The sequence below is a fragment of the Chaetodon trifascialis genome, chromosome 16, assembly GCF_039877785.1.
Source record: "Chaetodon trifascialis isolate fChaTrf1 chromosome 16, fChaTrf1.hap1, whole genome shotgun sequence".
Lineage (NCBI taxonomy): Eukaryota > Metazoa > Chordata > Actinopteri > Chaetodontiformes > Chaetodontidae > Chaetodon > Chaetodon trifascialis.
This window is the reverse complement of record NC_092071.1, coordinates 1,847,373-1,866,099: the sequence shown is the minus strand read 5'-3', so window position 1 is coordinate 1,866,099 and position 18,727 is coordinate 1,847,373. Positions and strand designations below refer to the sequence as shown.

The 18,727-nt window shown below is 46.8% G+C and overlaps 1 protein-coding gene across 1 annotated transcript; it reads right to left on the bottom strand.

Annotated features, from left to right (window-relative positions):
• Positions 1-2,869: 2,869 nt before the first annotated feature.
• tecta (tectorin alpha) lies at positions 2,870-17,434 on the bottom strand. The gene is made up of 23 exons (XM_070982602.1): positions 17,371-17,434; positions 17,124-17,263; positions 16,736-17,023; positions 16,271-16,408; positions 15,991-16,156; positions 15,434-15,846; positions 14,627-15,197; positions 13,919-14,529; positions 13,257-13,827; positions 12,164-12,792; positions 10,761-11,415; positions 9,835-10,034; positions 9,353-9,733; positions 7,863-8,149; positions 7,391-7,671; positions 6,862-6,972; positions 6,232-6,434; positions 5,747-5,910; positions 5,410-5,658; positions 5,170-5,332; positions 5,007-5,091; positions 4,777-4,896; positions 2,870-2,970 (listed from the first exon to the last, which is right to left on the bottom strand). The coding sequence occupies exons 1-23, from the start codon at positions 17,432-17,434 to the stop codon at positions 2,870-2,872; spliced, it is 6,591 nt and encodes a 2,196-aa protein (XP_070838703.1).
• Positions 17,435-18,727: the final 1,293 nt, after the last annotated feature.

The window sequence follows — 18,727 nt, the reverse complement described above, 5'->3', positions numbered from 1 at the left end:
CGTCTTCAGCATCAACACCACGATCACACCTGAGCTGGTTGAACACTCAAACCCTCCTTTTTAATTAATTCATTCATTCAGTGAAATCTTATCATGACACTTTATTTTCAGTGTTTACTCGGTCGGCTTGTCCTCTGCAGCCACTTTGTATTTTGTGTTTCGCCTGAGTTTCATAATGAGGTTTCATAATCTGCTGTAAACTGCAGCTGATAACAGCATCTCTGATTAGGAGCGAGTGTGATAAAAGCTTCTGGAGGACTGTTGATCTGATCCCTGTGTGTGTGTGTGTGTGTGTGTGTGTGTGTGTGTGTGTGTGTGTGTGTGTGTGTGTGTGTGTGTGATAGCAACATTGCTAACTGGTTGTGTGAGAACGTTGTTGCCTTGAAATCTGAAATTGTGTGTTGTTTGTCAGCCTAAACTCTTGTATTACTGCACGTGTTGTGTCAGAACAGTACAGCCTGTGCCAGATGTTGTTAATTATTGTTAATTTGTTCCTTTTAAATGTAGAAAATAAAATAAAACATGATTTTTTAACACGTCTTTATGATTAGCATAGTGCTAACCAAGCTAGCCGCGATGCTACATTTGTGATTGCAGCTTCGTTCTTGTTGCATTGATCTCGCTGTTCTCTGATTTCTCATCACTGTTGTCAAATTTGTTGATTTGTTGGAGAGTTTAGCTCTGCAGACTGTAACTGTGCGCCTACATGTCCCTAACGAGGCCAGAAGACTCGCAAAGGAAGCCTGCCAAGGACACAGTAACCACAGTATTAGCAGTAATTATATAATTTGTGTGTAGCTCATTGAAACAATGCGGCCCAGCCCACTTTCTGTCACCTCGCCTTCAGCTGCCGTCAAATGTCACTGATACCTGACGGATGATGACAGGACACTTGAACGCCTCAGAGGCACAGTCACTGCATGTTTCACTGCGGAAAGAATTTGATTTTGTAACTCTGAAGTAACTGAACACGACAGTGAGGCGTGGACCGAATGACGGATCATCTGATTGATGCTACGTTGCTATGAGACTGAAACGCTGAAACGAGGACTTACTGTGTTCATGGCTGTTTAAATGTTGACGGTTTTCTAAGTGACATAAAGGAGCCGTACCTGCTGGACTAACGTGGTCTTGTCCCCTGACTTCCTGCTTTGCATCAAACAAACATGACTCACGCTGACTTTGAGAACTTCTTCATTTATTAAAGGCCGTGGATGTGCTGCTCTCAAAGAATAAAACATCTTATGTTCTTAAACAACAAAAAAGAAACTGATTATTTAAAAAAAAAGTCATGACATAAACCACCAAACTGACAAGGACTGTACATTTGTACACAGAAGGCAGCACAACAGGTCTACCTATGAAACACTGCTACTCGCTGCAGAACTAATCCAAACTTCAGTCAAGAACACTGAAGTGTTTTATAACGTGTGGTGACATTTATGATGCATAAGGTGCCAAATACAAAACACTGACCGGGGATTGTACTTTAATCTATTAGCAGTGATACCATCTGCTCAGAATCAATTATTGGTCAATATTTATGGCAGGAATGTTATAAATCTACAACTGATTAAGACAGAAATGAATATTTGAATGGTTGATTGCTTACAGGATTTCAAAGCTGAAAACATCAGCCTACGACGGCAAAATGTGACGTAAAAATATCCGAGTTTTCATTTCACAAGGCGCTCTGCTCACACATAAATACTTCATTCATAAACTCCACTTTGACGTCGGCCATGTTTTCAGATTGTTCTCTCCCACTGCTTCCATTATGAAATCTATCACCCAGTTTAATCCTCACAATCTGTCGCCTTTTCGCTGCGAGCTGATGTAGATTTTGTTGGTCAGAACGAGTTTCAGTCAAATAGGAATTAAATGGATCAGCTGGTTAAAGTTAGCCAGTAGATCAACTGTCCAATAGACAGCCAGGAGCCCACCACCCCGCCCGCCGTGAACATGAGATCCGTATCTGCGTATTTTATCTGGATAAAGAAGAAGACGTACTGATGCAAAGCAAACGCGTGTTCTGATTGGATCTCAGTCTGGTGTCAATGCAATCTGTACGTCTGAGCACTTCCTTCACCAAATCAGTCAAATCTGTGCAAATGAACAAAATCAGGGAGACAAAACGCTCTGCTTCTGAAACGTGACCGGTGGCGTTGCAGCCGCATGGAGGACGCTAACTCAGGCGACGTCATGGAGACGCGTCCAGGGGAATTTTGGGGTTCAGGGTGGGAAGCTCAAATATGTAGTTTTACCTTGAGAACTTCACTATCTGAATCAGGAAGCTGTGAAATTCATACGTACGTAAATTTATACATGTCTATACGACATGCAGACTTCCCACCTCGAGCGTGTTGTCAGAGGAAAATGGCCGCCGTGTAAATATGACCTATGCACAGCATAATGTGCTCATAGGACTGTAAAATAAGGGTGTCTCCAACATCAGACACACCTTGAATCCAACATGTGTGCAATTAGAGTATTTCCGACTTTGGCGCCATCTGGTGGTAGTACAAAAAAACATGGCCGACTAACGCATTAATTTCTACGCAAACAAAAACCATCATAATGTTTTTGTTATAAACAATAAAGAAATCGCTCATTGTGGCTTTGAGATGTGCTGATAATAATGGAGGAGGTGAAACAGCAGGATCGGTCGTCCACGTGGTCAAAAACTGACCCACTTTTGTTCAGTTGCCTTCAGGTGCTGCAGGAATATGTGTACTCACACACGCCGGGTTCTGTCTAGTATCTGGACGACTGATCTACTGGCTAATCAACGCTGATACTTTGTGCATCTTCAAGTCTTTTCTGGGTTTTATCTTTTTCACGTGTGTTTCCTTCTGTTGCTCGCAGGCTGTTAGGAGAGGAGAGGATGAGTACGAGCCAGGAGGATGAAGATGACGGCGCAGACGCTCAGCAGAGAAACCGCCGGTGTTAGCTTACAGCTCGAGCTCACCGCTGGAAAAGAAGGAAACATTGATTATAACAGAGGCTCTCAGGTACTTTGTGTTTGTGAGTGTGTGGACTTTTGTTTACTGCTTTTATATCAATTAATCGTGTGAGTGCGACTGTAATGTTTTTTATTTGATAAGATAATGTGTATGTGCAAATTAAGCTGAGGTACAAACAATTATTGTAACTGCACATAGTACTACATTAATACTCAGGCTGACTTATTATGGTGAATTACATGTGTACATAATGTAGCAGGGGAAAAAAATACATCAAAATGATTATTTTCATATTTTTCTATTTAATTTTCTACCTTTTTTTGTCCATGTGTACTGATTTGTGAATATATTTACATATAGCTGTTCTACATTTTGTGTTTTTATTTTGTTTTTTAAATTCGTATTCATTAATCTACAACGGCAGGAGAAATATTCAAATAATGTACTCTTACATTAAGTATTAATACTACATGGTGCAAATACTGAAGGAAGTAAAACTTCAACCCTCAGTTTATCACAAACATTCAACACATCCGGAGATACGTAGTTTTTACTGGACAGGAAGTGGATGAAACAGTAATCTGAGAAGTAAGTAGTAACTGAAGATAAATGTAGTGGAGTAAACAAGTGTAGTACTCGCCTCTGAGACGTAGTGGAGTAGAAGTATGTATTCAGTGGAAATACCTTGAATTTGAGTAAATGTACTTCTTCTGCTTTCATTCATGTGTTCATTTGTGCAGTGACTCACTGGAACGTCTTCAGTGTGTTAAACTTATAAAACCATAAAATCATGATTGATCCGTTTATTGATTTACTCCCTCTGAAAACCTTTTGACACGTGTGGACGACAGTGATCTTCCCCCTCAGCGTCGCCCGGCGGCGGTTAACGTGGTCGAGCTGCTCGTGCAGAGTTTCATTTGAAACTCTATCAGCATCACTCGCTCAGCCGGCACAATGTACACAGTGACCATAAAGACTATTGGGCTAATGCCTTTATCACATCTCGATCAAAGCGTTCCGATAGCTGTCCAGGTGGTGCGCAGTGACACAGTTTGTAGGTTCTTAATGCCTCTGTTAAACATCAGATATTCAGCCGTGTTACTTATTAATCAGCAGACGTCTGGTACGTCCTGGTCCTGTGAAACGTCCACAGCAGAGGATGTGGAGGACGCTGAGACGAGCAGCCTGATGAGCAGCACAAATGAAACCGTTTGAGAATGAAGAGGGAAGCTTTAAGTGTGCAGGGGTTAGCGACATCTAGTGGTGAGGTTGCAGAGTGCAACCAGCTGAACACCAAGTGTGTAGGAGATGATGGCAGCTAAAGACGTGCCTCTCTGAAGCCAGAGTTTGTCCACTCTGGGCTACTGTAGAAACATGCAGCCTGCAGGAAATGAAGCATCTGACACTAAAAATCAAACCATTATTACTCATTTGGAGATTCTGTCCTCATATCCTGCTGATTATAAGTCTAATATTGACTGTTTCTGGCTTTTTAGCTCCATTGTTTTCACCTGCTAACTGCGTCTGTTTGCCGTTTGGTGCAGAGCAGCCAGATTTTAGAGCTTCTTCACTGCTGCAAACGCTGATAAGAGAGCAGTGAGAGTGAAGACAGACCTGGAAAGTAGCTTAACTGTGGTGACTTTGCTCAAAGAGGGAAACATTTAGAGATAACTTAAACTTTAAATGGCTTGTCTGTGCACTGTGTGTGTGTGTGTGTGTGCACTGTGTGTGTGTGCACTGTGTGTGTGCACTGTGTGTGTGCACTGTGTGTGTGCACTGTGTGTGTGCACTGTGTGTGTGTGTGGGTCCTTACTCCGGCAGCTTTTCCCATCTCGCTGCAGCATCCCAGTCACACAGCTGCAGACCGGTCCAGTCGTCTTACTGGTGCAGATCTGCTCGCAGCCTCCATTGTTGTCCTCGCACCAGTCTGACTCTACAGAGAGAAGACTTTGGGATTTCTGTTTGCAGTCAACTGAGGACTCTGATCCAATCAGAGAGGAGCAGAAGGCGAGCTCGCTACACCTGCGCTGAGGTCGTACTCACCTCTTCTTCTTATAGGTCCAACAGTCAGGATGTGCTCCTTATGGTCGCTGTCCTCGGAGTACATTCGTCTCTTGTGTGGACAGTTCTGGATGCACAGCACACACACTTTAATCCAGCGGACTCTGGTTCATTCAGTCTGATTAAAGATGAAGATTTTTCTCACCACTTTGCAGGCGTTCGTCTCGGAGTCGCACAGGGAGACGTCGCAGTGGAGGTGGACCTCGTCGTAATCGCCGATGAACTTGAAGACGGTGACGTGGAAGCGGCAGGTGAGTGACACGCCGTTCTCCGCCATGCCGATGGTGTTGTCCTTAATGTTGGGACACCTGGAGGGAGCAGATGTTAAAGATGACAGTGACAGTTTAGCGGTTGTGAGCTGGTGTGCGGCGCTTCTCCAGCTTACCCTCTCTCTATGATGATATAGCGGAGGCGGTCGCTGCTGTAGCGGGACGGCGTGGCCCAGCACATGTTCACTATGAGGATGAGCTGGTTTTCATCCGCCCCCTCCACAAACACGCCCACGAAGAGGATGTCCCGCGTGCTGAGCACCACCTCCCCCTCCCTGTACGGATGGCGGTACGAGGAGTTCTTGTACAGCGCCATCTTGGTGATGAAGTTTCCCTCCTGGGTCGGTAAGGTGAGGTTTATCACACTGGAGGAGGGAGGAGAAAGGGGAGACATGTAGCCTGCTGTTGTTTGCAGCTGCAGCATGTTATTCTACAGCGACTGCTCCCTCTGACCTGAGCATGGGCTTCAGGACGGTCTCCAGAGAGATCTTCAGGTCCAGCTCGTAGGCGCAGGAAAACTCCACGTTGATGGTTTTATCTCTGGTGATGACGTTGCCGGTGTTGTTCACGCTCTCGATCCACACGGTGTTTTTGTACATGATGTGTGTGCCGTTGGACTGTCGCACAGATATTTAGAAGATTCATCAGGAAACAGAAGCACGGATGCAGTCTGGCATTTTGAAGATAAACCTGTTTTCTATATTACAGGCAAAGTTTAACATCTTGCAGAAAGTCAGATGAGAAGAGAAAGACGTTTGGGTTACGCATCACACAAACAGACAGCTTAAAGGTACAGACACGGGTGTGACAGCTACAATCTGCTGATGCACCTTTAAAATATGCAGGACTGTGACCTTTAAAGACAATCATAAAATTAAAGTAAGCTGTTAAAAAACCCGATGCAGCAGCAGTCAGCGCTCAGACAGGACTGGACTGACCTGGACGATGGAGCCGCAGTGTCCCTTCGTGTTGTTGATGTGGAAGGAGATGAAGTCCTCCCCCTCAATGCCGGCGCAGTGCTCGTCGTTGATCCTGACGTCCTCCCGCTCAAAGCCCAGCTGGAAGAGTTTACACTTGGAGATGGACACCTCCATCTGAGCGTGTTTACAGGTCACCTCCGCCTGGATGATGTCATCATCTGCTGCCAGACACACATCCACGAACGGACACCAAAGTTATTATTATTATGACGATAAAGAGGAGAAACAGTTAAATGAGGAGACATGTTTTAAGACATCTTACTTGGACAACATACTAATAAAATAAGCACTGCAGGAGGATTTTACCAAGAAAAACAGCTGACAGCTGGTGTTATTGGTTTAGCTTATCATTGATAAGTATGAACAGATTGTTGGATTCTTATCAAAAACGTTAATGCTGTGTGTGTGTGTGTGTGTGTGTGTGTGTGTGTGTGTGTGTGTGTGTGTGTGCTACAAATGATTATTAATCAATATCTGCTTATCAGATGTTTTTAGGGAGCTGTCGTCTTTTTCATTTGTTTACATCGTAGCGTGTTGACAGCGTACAGGAACAGGATTAAAGCTGACATCACCATCCGAAGCGCTCACCTCCGGTGCTGGTGGGTAGCTCCGGACAGCCGCACAGGTCACCTCCGTTCTCCAGCTCGCAGGTGAAGTTTGTGCAGATCTCTCCTGCACAGGGGTCGTAGATCCATTCTGCTAAAGACAGGTCCACACACAACGTCAGCTGTCACACACAACGCTAGCAGACACCGAGCAGCTTCATAGTTCATCACCTGAGTCCGATATTCACGTTTTGGTCTCCAGCAGTTCCTGATTCTTTAGCTCTTTAGCTGCTAAACGCCTCGTACTGGCATTTTATTCATGCAGTTCTCAATGATACCACTACCAAAAAGGTGTGTCTTCTTCTATTGTCTCATCTGTTTGTACCTTATTGCATTACAGTGCAGCTTGAAGTGAAAGCATTAAACACACACACACACACACACACACACACACACACACACACACACACACAGCAGTGCTGGGTCCACAGTGGGCATCACGTTTTTTTTAAAACTGCGGCCGACAGCACGGACATGCACAGACAGACGCTGGTGCCTCACGGTGCCCTTACAGCAGTTTTCTTGGGTGATCCACTTGGTGGTGAGGGTGCCCAGGGAGCGGCAGGCCTCTGCGTAGGCGGCCAGCGAGCCACAGACCTGAGCCTTGCGGTGATTGTAGCAGCCGTCCAGGTAGCAGGACTGGTAGAAGGGACGGGGATCCAGCAGACCGTGGCAGGGCTGGAAGAAACCCTTCAGCTGGGTGAGCTTCAGACAGGCGTCTTCACCTTGAAGTGCCACCACCGCTGTGTTGTCACAGGACTGAGCCAGAGCCACGTACTGGGTTTCATCACAACTACAGGAGAAAGAGCAGCATCCAACTGTCAAAGTTACTGATTCATTTTATTATTCATTAGTATTTAATTTGCTTTCTGTCTGCAAACACTGGACAGACTTAAATACATTGGGAGGGAAGACTTTGTGGAGTGTTAATGTTCATTTTTGGGATAAGGTAAATATTCCACCGTGTCTGTCAGCCTCACCCACCTGTTCTGCATACCGTTGGTCTTCCAGCTCTGGGCCAGCTCCAGGGCGCTGACCGCCGGCTTGCCCCTGGAGGTGATGTAGTCGTCACTGGGGTCTCCGTTGAAATTCCCACAGAGGCCACACACCTTGTTCTGAAGCCGCTGGCCCATCGTGATGCTGAGGGTGTTGAAGTGGTTGTATCGGATCTGGATGTCCTGCGGTGTGTCAATGACGATGAAACCTTCGGATGTGGACAGACGTGTCATCAGCCCAGTTAGAAACGGTACTGATACTGGTGTACCATTGACCTGTGGAGACACGAGAGACGGAAATCTTCACATATTTAAGACACACAGTCACTTCACTGACCAGCAGAAGGTCCATTTCTCTGCCCTCACCTGAGGCTTGACCACATTCAGTCCTTTTCAGATGACTACATTGCTACGACATAGTGCCCTAATTATATTAGATTATTTTCTTATGTATTAGATTATTAGAGTTTGAGCTTCAACATGTAAGCTCCATCACCTGGTATGTAGATTTGAGTATCATCTGCATAAAATGATTTCATATTCACAAAGACAACACTGAGGGGGAGCATGGAACAGAACAGAGAGGAGACAGTAATTATTCTGGTGAACCGGACCTGAGCCATTTGAATGCATCACCACTGAGCCACAGTTCAAGGCAATCAGGGAGCCATTAACCATCTCTTTGAGTGGAGTGATATGACCTGGAGGAGCTCCACCGGGCTGTTAGTGGTAATTGGTAAATTGGACTGAGACTCTTTCAAGTGTTCTGGCAAGAAAAGGGAGATCTGAATTGGATGTTTGTTCAGTTTCTTGAGGAGAGGTTTGATAAAGGCGTCTTTGAAGAGAGACGGCAAATAGAGATGATAGATCTATTAAAGTGAGACTAAGGAGCATTTGGACGAAGACATCACACAAACGTCCTCTTACAAAAGAAACTTTGAACAACAACAACAACAACAACAACAAAACATCCCTTCCTCAATGCTACAGTAGAGCAGAGGGATGTGAAGGGTTTGCAGTGACCAGTAGCTTATGGTGGCTAACGTTAGCAAACCTAATAATTTGGCTTTAAAGCAAACAGAGCAACATTTGCACGGACAGAAAACAGCTGCTTCAGCTGCTACAGGCTCCATATGTTCACTCGTTTGCCTTTGTCTTCATCTGGCTGCTGTTTGCTGCTGGGCAGGTAGCATACAGCGAGTTTATCAGAAGGTTTCACTGCCTGCTGCAGCTGATAACACAGAGAGCAGCGAGACTAAAGCTGTGGCCCATAAAACCAAAACAATGAGCTGAAAGACACTAAAACGCTCTTTAGAGAGGAGTGATCTTTGTGGGTTCTTCACAATGAGTAATTCAAGCTAAACTATTACCAGGTGATCATGTTGTTAAAGGGGGTCACAGCTTGTGGTTTGTAAAGCTGAAGTGAAATCACACTGCAGAGTCATAACCAGGTTGGTCAGTAATGTTCAACAGCCTCACCTTGACGGTGCTGCCAGATATGAGTATGTTCTCCTCATTGAGGTAAAGGTAGACATGAGAGATGGTCGTGAGGTTGGGAGTGCTCCATTTATCAAAGTTAGCGATGAGCTGGAAGGAGAGGTCAGGCAGCTTGTGGCAGTTTGTGGACAAGACGAAGGAGCAGGAGGCCGGGAGCCGCAGCGATGCCCCGTCGAAGGTCCTGAAGACGCCGCCGCCAGAGGCCACGCAGTGCTGCGAGCGGCGTGCAAAGCAGCCGCGCACACCGAACCGTAGGGTGCACTCTTCCTCCGCCTTACATCGCCGCGGGTCGCACTGGATCAGGTTCCGCCCAATGCACTGACAGCGTTTGGAGCAGTCGCTGTTCCAAAACAGCTGCTTGGGCTGAGATAAAGAAAGATTTGTGCTAAAGGGCATTGAATAAAGAGCTAACTTTGGCTGCAGGTCACTGGTTTATTCCGCGTGGTGCTGGATGTTGGACTGACCTCGTAGTACTTGCCGTCCGTGTAGCAGCCGCAGTTCTGAGGCAGGATGCAGCTCTTGCCGTTGAGCACATAGCCCTGGTCACACTGGCAGCCCTCCACACAGTCCTGGCTGCAGTCTCTCTGGCCGCGGGCTGGGGCGCACTGCGGCGGGCACACCGACGTGCAGCTGGAGTAATGGCTGTTTGGTGGACAACCCTGGACTGGGAGCAGACAGGTCAGCAAAGACATTAGCAATTGCATCGCATTGTGCACACTCCATGATTGGTGGTGATTTTTCAGGGGTAAAAACTGGAGACACGCAACATTTTGGGGAACACGCTAATTCCTTTTCTTTTAGATATAGAGATGAAAAGATCAAAATCATTGAATACTAAACTGCATAGTATGGAGCTAGAGACAGGGCATGGTTAGCCTAGCTTAGCATAAAGACTGAAAGCAGGGATTCACTTGAACCAAAGCCTCCACCATGAACCAAAGAATACTTCTTCCAACACATGTGAAGCTCACTAATTAACATGTTTTCTCGAATTTGTTTATCCAGACACAAACAGAAATGTAAAAATGTAAAAATGACAATTTGTGGTAACAATTTCCATGCAAAAAAACTACTGCTGGAACTTTACTTATTACTTTGTAATGAAGAACTAGCTATACACAAAGGCTGTAGGGTCCACTACAGCTCTGTTAAAGATGCTGACAGTGTGCTCTGTGGATTATGAACAGCAGATATGTTGCCAATGATTTTAAAAGTATTTCTCCAACACTGTGAACATCACAAATGCAACTCCATTCATCTTAACTGTGTTGTGGTGGAGGCAGCCTGAACGAATAAATGTAAAACTATCAACCTGAACAGAAACCAGTGAAAATACATGTTTTAACTCAAGGGCAGACCTTTGCATTGCTGTGCACACACTTGCACTCACCACACGGTGTGTCACTCCTCCAGCCGGTAAGCGGCACTCCCTGGGTCTGACAGGTGCTGGCGTATATCTGCAGCCAGTTACAGATTGTATCCTGGGCTCCCTGGTCCAAACAGGTGTCCTGCAGGCAGCTCTGATAAAAGAACGCTGGCGCCACCTTACTGTGACAACGCGCAAACACGCCTCCTCGGTCCACAATCAGCCCGCACAGCCTCACGGCCTCAGGCTCCACAAACACATACAGTCCATCCCCAATGTGGAAGCGTATGCTCGTGTTGACTTCGTTTGCTTCGTCGTCACCGTCGTTTGCGTTGCCGTCGGCCACCATGAGAGGGGCGTCGTTTGACATGCTTTTCTCTGCCAGGCCGCAGCGAGGGCAGGAGTCTCCACAGCCCACCTGGCAGAAGGTGTCCCTCTCTGCCCAGGCCATGCCCCAGTCGGTCGTGGTGAGGGTGGGCGGGGATAAGGGCATGCCCTGGCAGAGGCCACAGGTGGTGTTGTAGAGGTCACGGGGCAAAGTCAGCAGGAGGAGAGTGTTCCAGTCAAAGGCCACCTTCAGGCCAAAATCCGTCTCCAGAATGAGCTGCATGCCCAAGGTGAAGACGTTGACCTTCCCTGGACCCAGCTTCAGAGGAAGGTACAGGCGCTCCTTATTCACCTGAGCGAAGAGAGATTCAGTGAAACTGGTTCTACTTTGAACAGGTTTAACTCTTATTATAGGATCAGCACCAGCTCACACACACACACACACACACACACACACACACACACACACACACACACACACACACTGTTCCAACAGAAGCACTTTTAACACCAAGTCATAGTTTCTAATCTAACCGACCTGCATGTTTTCAAAGTATGTGGGGAAACCCAGGTGATGAATGGATAACATGAAGACTCACTGAAAGGGCTTCTATGTGTTTCTCATATAATCTAATTGTATAAGAAAGACAGAAACAGAGAGAATGAAATTAACTCTGTGTGTGTGTGTGTGTGTGTGAGTGTGTGTGTGTGTGTGTGTGTGTGTGTGTGTGCGCGCGTGTCTGTTGGATTATGTGTGTCATTTCTGTTCCTCCTCAGATCTTTCAGTCGGTTTGTGAACCCGGTCCAAATGTCGCTCAGGGTCGGGGTTTTGTCTGAGCCAAATCCAGCCTGATAAAAGATGCCCATTGAAATTAGATCCACCTTAAGCCAATCAAAAGGAATTCACCCTCTGCCTGGTTATTCTATCGGCTTGATTAGAAATAACATCCTCACAAATACAACAACTACGACCTTCACAGGTCATGCATAACACTGCTGATGAGATAATTGTTTAATATTCATGTTATGAGCCTTATTTTAGGTGTTCATGTAATCACAGCCCTTGATTCATTCACTGTTATTCCTATTCATGCACTCACCGTGACAGTGTTTTTATAGCTTCGAGACACTTCGATCTCATAGTTGTAGACCTCCAGCACAAACCCCCTCACCCAAATTGCCTGGCCTGTGTCCCTTTCCTCATTCCGAGCTGCCAGTTTAAACTGAGGGAAAGTTCCACTGATGGTTGCGGGGTCCCTGCTGTCTCTCCCACAGTTGGTGGTGGCCATCCTGAGAGTGCAAGAGCTCTGCAGTTCAAATGGTACGCCCCCAAATGGCAGAAAATGTCCATAACCCGCCGCCACACACAGGGCCTCGGTGCGCGGCTGGCAGAAATACAGGCCGTCATTCTCCTGGCAATACTCCTCAAGGTGACAAGGTGCAATCTGACAGTATACACTGTTGTCAGAGCCGTTGCAGTAGCAGCGCTCCTGGCACTCCCAGTCTGTCCAGAAAGTCTGATTAGTGGCCAGCTGGCGGCCGTGGCTCATGCAGCCACAATCACTGCGTGCCACGCAGAGGCCGTCACGGAGCACGAAGCCTTCCTCACACTGGCACCCCTCCTGGCATGGCAGCGGGCATGGCTCTTCAGGTTCATCCAGGTTGGTGCAGGTCAGAGGGCAGGCGCTGGTACACTCATCAAAATGACTGTTCTCTGGACAGGGAAGAGCTGAGACAGAAGAACGAGGTCAGAGACAGCAAGAGACAAGACCGAATCAAGATGACAAGAATACTCCACCAAAAACGTTCCTGGATAATCCACCACTCGAGTGGCCATCCATACATTCAGTGTGTTGTTTACAACTTATTCATATCTTATTTTTGTTAAAATAGGATTAACTACAAAGCTTATCTTTGTTGCTAGCATGATCACCTGTGTCAGATGAAGTTTTCTTATATGAAAATGTGCCTCTCACCAAGTCTTGTTACATGTCCTAACTATATTTTACTTGTTTATATGTCAATGAATGGAAAAAAAAAAGTTTCACTTTGTTGTTTGAAGGTAGATGTTACCTGTCTGTTACCTGCTCTCTGTTCTGGACACACAGAGATGATTTATTCATCTCATTCTGTTTGATGCCAAACAACCAAAACATCGAGCTGTTCCTTTAAAGTAAAGATAAATCTACTTACGGCAGTTGGTGGCACTCCTCCAGGAAGTGAGGCCTACTTGAGCATCCTGACAGGCGGTGGCATAAGCCTGCAGTGACGAGCACAGGGCTGAGCGATTCCCTTCCTTCACACACATGTTATACAAGCAGTTCCTGAAGAAAGGTGAGGGGTTGACCACCGCATGACAAGCCAGAAATGAGCTATTCCCCGGGTCATTGATGTTGCCACACATCCAAGGACTCTGGTAGAGTCGCAAGTCTGTGCACATTCGATACAGGTCATCACAGTCACCGTTACAGGTGAGGTCATCAGCAATGGACCGCCAGCCCTCTGTGAACTGCTCTGTAGACTCCGCCAGGCGTCCATTTGGAAGGCGAAGGTCATCAGTGGAATTGCTGTTGAAGACACCACATAGACCACAAGTGACATTGTAGAAGAGGGTGGAGAGGGAGATGTTGAGGAATCCCTGCCGTGTGTAGCGCACACGAAGCAGACCGCGGGACTCCACCACTGTAGCATTGCCTGGTGCTCTGTAGATCATCACCGTGTCCATCGGATGGACGTATGGGAGCCCCACTGGTTCACCATTCACCTGGAAGACAAAGAGGTGTCAAACCCATGAGTCCTCAGCAGCTGGAAACAGCTAACAAAAATGTTTTTTGCTTTGCAGAGACAATACTAACCTTGACTGTATCAAAATCAATCCCTCCCATCTGAGCTTCCACATTAGCCACTGTAACTACTACCGGCCTTTTCCAAGAGGGGCCTTTGTTCACCAGCCGCCGGCCCATCTTCACCTCCACCACTGAGCCATTAGCTGGCACTGCACCACACAGCTTCAGCAGGTAGTAGGAGCTGTCATCCGGGAACAGCAGGAAGGTGCCATCAAAGGAGGATGTCACTGAGTTCTGGGTGATTGAGCACACTCCCTCCCTCCGAGGGTAGCAGCCCAGCAAGCCCACCTCCGCCACACACACCTCACCCTCCTTACAGGACTCGTTGAAACAGGAGACTTCCCCTGCAAGCCCACAGTTGCAGTGGAGGGTACATTCACCTTCTTCACCGCTGGGGCCGGCCCAGAAAGTGTTATTGAGCGGGTAATAGAGGCCGTTATGCTCACAGCCACAATCCTCACGCTGGACACAACGACTGCCGCTGAGGACATAGCCTTGGTCACATTGGCACCCCTCAGTGCAAGGGTGAGCACAGTACAGGGGGGCGGTGAGGTCCGAGCAGGAGGCCGGGCAGGCACTTGTGCACACTTGGTAATGGCTGAACTCCGGACAGGACAAAGCTGAGAGCCAGCAAGAGAGAAGAAATTTTGTGAGATGATGCAAGTAAATAAATGTAAGAGGAAGACTCTGCATAAACTGAATCAAACTGAATCTCACCGCAGAAGGTGCGAGATCTCCAGGGTCGTATTGTGACCCCAAGGGCCTGACAGGCGAGAGCATAAGCCTGGATGGCCTGGCAGAGCGTGGTGATATTATCCCTGTTGCTGCACATGTCATATACACAGCTATACACAAAGGCTGTAGGGTCCACTACAGCTCTGCAGTCCCTAAAAGGTCCATCGGTTTTGTTGATGAGGCCACAGTAGTCTGAGCGAAAGTAGAAGGCTTCTGTAAGGGGGTCACAAACGCTGCAGTTCTGGGCACAGCCATCTGTACACCTCCAGTCAGCGTCCTCTGCTCGCCAGCTGCCCCCCAACTCCACAACACTTTCTGCCAGAGAGCCGTCAGGAAGCACAGGATCATCAGCAGGGTCATCGTTATAGTTACCACAAAGGCCACAAGTGTTGTTGAAGTAGGAGCTGGGTAGAGAGATGGATGCATAGTGTTGGCCGTCATAGGTTACCAAGAGTCCAAAGTCTGTTTCTAAAGCAACGGCAACGCCAGACTGATATACCCTGACAGCACCAAGCTGGAGTTGAACCGGTAAAGTCTTCATCAAGCCATCCACCTAGAGAGACGGACAGAGGACAAATCAGAAAAGGAACAATGACGATGGTAGAAAGTGCAGCTGTCTGCCAGTGACAAAACTCTCAAAATGTGCATCCTGTATCATCAGACCTCACTTGGATATTATGGAAAAAAAACATGCATGGAAGGGTCATCCTATGAACCACTCACCAAGAAGCACAGACAATGAAAATATTGTGGTCATTCCCAATTTTAAACCAGTCTACAGATTCTCACCTGGACTGTTCCAAAACTGCCTTTGGGTAACAGGACTCTGTGACCATACACCTCCACTGTGACATCTCTAAGCCAAGAAACAGAAGCAACTCCTCGGTTCTCATTTTTGGCCTCCACACTGAAGAAGGGCAGCCCCGCAACCTCCCAGCAGGGCCGAGCCAGCAGGTAGGAGCAGGTTCCCTGGAAGTGATAGAGGAAGCCGTCGAAGGTGTGGTAATGAGGGTCACCAAATACCACACAAGTGCTGGTGCGGGTTGGCTGGCAGTAAAAGGCCCCTTCCTGCTGCTCGCACGTCTCCAGCTGCCCGCATGGAGCCTCTTGGCACTGCACCTCGTTGTCGATGTCAAGGCAGCGGCATCGTTGCGAACACTGGTCTGACAGCCAGAAGATTTCCCCTCGTCTGTAAAAACGCCCTGGAGGGAACGTAGGAAAGACAAGGGGGGATTTACAAGAACAGCTCTGCACACAGCTGAAGGATTTGATATCAAAATGTCACCGGCTGCTCTCAGGAGGAACCCGCATGGATGCTGGTATCAGGGTTTGACATTTGAACTTGCCATTGTAGCTGCAGCCATTGGCAGGATCTATCAGTTCAGTGTCTACGCGGAAGAACCAGCGCCCAGGTGTATTGACATTGGTGGTCTGCTCAATGTTCACCACATCATTTGACCGTGATCCTGGCAGGTTGAAGAAGTGACCAATGTCTCCACCATTAAAACCTGACTGAAAAGGGGAAAGGTGTGAGGGTCGTGAGGTGAAATGTTTATCGCATGATTACCATAAGAGAAAAGGTCTATCACACGTTAGGACCCGATCTTGAGGACATTGTGAGGATACCTGAGCCGTTGTCCCACCCAGTCCCGTTAGAGGATCTCCACCACTGGCAGTTCCTGTGCTCCATGTGATTTCTCCATAGTTGAACATACAGAAGGATGCTACGCCATCTGAGATCAGTACAGTTTGGAATGTGTTCACCTTTAAATTAAACGAGAGGTTTGAAATAGTTTTACAAAGACAAAAACAGACATACACATAAAACCAGAGGAAGTCAGTTTAGTCTCCCTCACTAAGCATGGTTTTGGTGATTTGCAGATCACAACATGTCTTGATGTCCACATGGGTCAAAACAAAGCTGCAGGATGAGGTTTTTATGCTCGTCTCTATTTCAAAGTGTAATTAGAACCTGCCTTCTCATTTGACACTGTGTTAGTCCGTAAACAGATGTATGCACATGAGTGTCTCTTCAATAACGGCTGCTGAGCTGCAGCTGCTCAACAATTATTTTGTGTGTTTGGACTTTACCGGGGTCGTCTGGCTTCCTCCGTAGAAGGTGACTTGGTGCCATGTTGCAATAAAGACCCAGGAGGCTGTGAAGGTGGGCATGTTTTTGAAGTATTTCCGGACATCTTGCGTCGCCCTTTCCAGTATTTCCGGTTCAGTGGACTCTCGGTAGTACACGTCTCCGCGGATGCCGTTGTGCACATCTGCCCAAAGTGGAGCAATGAATGATCTGCTGTCACTCAGGGGAAAAGCCTCTGGTGTAAACTGGCTAACCTGCACGTTGAAGGAGACCACACCATTGTTGTTGACCTGTGAACAGAACAGACAGGGTTGTATTTTCAGCACCATCGAAAAATTATTTTAAGATTGATGAATAACAGAGAGTTTGGGAGTTTTGGTCAAGGCTTACATAGATGGAACGGTAGGGGACATTGAAGAAAATGAAGTGAATGAGCAAAGAAATTTCAGGAGAACTCCCATCATCCATCTTGGGGGTCTCTAGATCCCTGTGGCCGGGTCCATACGGATACAAGATATCCTGAGTACGAGCTAAAAGGAGAATATTGCAAAAGAGCTCATTAAAGTGACTTGGAAACACTAAAAGATGAAGGAATTGATGTGGAGGATGACTCCAACATGCTCCAAGTGCGTCATACCTCCTGTCTGAACGAAGATGCTGAAGAGGTGGAGCAGAATGACTGGACAGCCTGGCCTGACCATTCTACAACAAACAGAGAAAGAGCATGAGACACCAGCAGTGTGATTAATTTGCTCATTATGTTACCTCCTCCTAAACCCTGTCTGAGAACCTGTTACATTATCTGTGTAGCATTTTGGCTAAAGCTAATGGAAATGCAGGCAGACGTGAGTCATAGGACAGCTTCTCATAAACAAGGCGGTCAGACAAAAGTAGAGAGGAGGGAGAACCAGCAAACCAACGTCACGTTACTTCTTTAAGATCAGGCTCCCAGGTCTCCCCTGAGGAGCCCTGAAAAGGCCCCATTATGCATGCCAGAACAATGTGCCAGGATCACATTTGCCTTACGGTCCCATGTGAGCCGGCAACAGTGGACTACGGGCCTCTCTGTGGCCCGGCTCCCTGCAGCTGACCAAACTGGCTCACTGTGCTCCAGCGTCTCTGTGTCTGAAGCCGCGAGGCTGCTTAGGACCTCATTACCACTTCTGTTTGGGAGCAATCCATGCCTTGTTGGCTAAAGGGAGAGGAGCATAAACACTGGGGCACTAATGGCTTTAAGTGAGCAGGTTTGAATTGCCAAGGTCCTTGCAGTGGCCCTTTGGGGCTGTTCAGTACTTGGCTTGGCATTCTTCCCATTGGCAAAGTAGAGCGTACAGCCAAGTTGGCAGATGTTACCTTCACCATATAGCGCTTAAACTGTTCAACGAAACAGAATGAAACTTCAGAAAGTTTTGTTTGTGCATTCTTTACCTATAAAGTCCCTTCTGGATATCGTCGAACTTATGAGACATTCTGCCATTCTCATCCTTTACTGTGTTTGATGTTTGGACTTGTAAAACAATTTGAGGTCCCCACCAGTATCCCATCATGCATTGTCCATCAATCAGCAGTAATGGAGGACGAACACGAGCCCACAACTCTTAGAAAGTTTGTACTAAAATTTTTGATTTGTCACCAGATTTAGTTTAGTGATTTTTAACCATAAAAGTTTCGTGTCTACTTGAAAATTTGGAGACGGGTTGATGAGCAGCTAGCCGGCCTGCTAGCTACCAGCCAGTCGGCGTCATCTCAGAGAGTCCTTTGGTAATTTAGCAGAATCACTGATGTTTCTTTAAACATAAGATATAAGACAGTTTCTTTTTAAAGGTTCATGTTTTTATTGTTTATTGTACAATAGTGCCGTCTCTGTACTGTTCTTATAGGAAGACTTTTATGACTTTAAAATGATCAGAAGCAGTGTGATGCATGATGTTGTCTTCATTTCTAATATCTCTACACATCACAATCTACATGAAAACAGCCGAAACCTAAACATT

Excerpts from the sequence above, each read along its gene's own strand:
- tecta (XM_070982602.1), bottom strand. The coding sequence starts at position 17,434 with ATGGTCAGGCCAGGCTGTCCAGTCATTCTGCTCCACCTCTTCAGCATC. Across the intron at positions 17,264-17,370 it reads CATCTTCGTTCAGACAGGAG|CTCGTACTCAGGATATCTTG; the intron begins GTATGACGCACT and ends TTCTCCTTTTAG. Across the intron at positions 4,897-5,006 it reads TGGACCTATAAGAAGAAGAG|AGTCAGACTGGTGCGAGGAC; the intron begins GTGAGTACGACC and ends TTCTCTCTGTAG.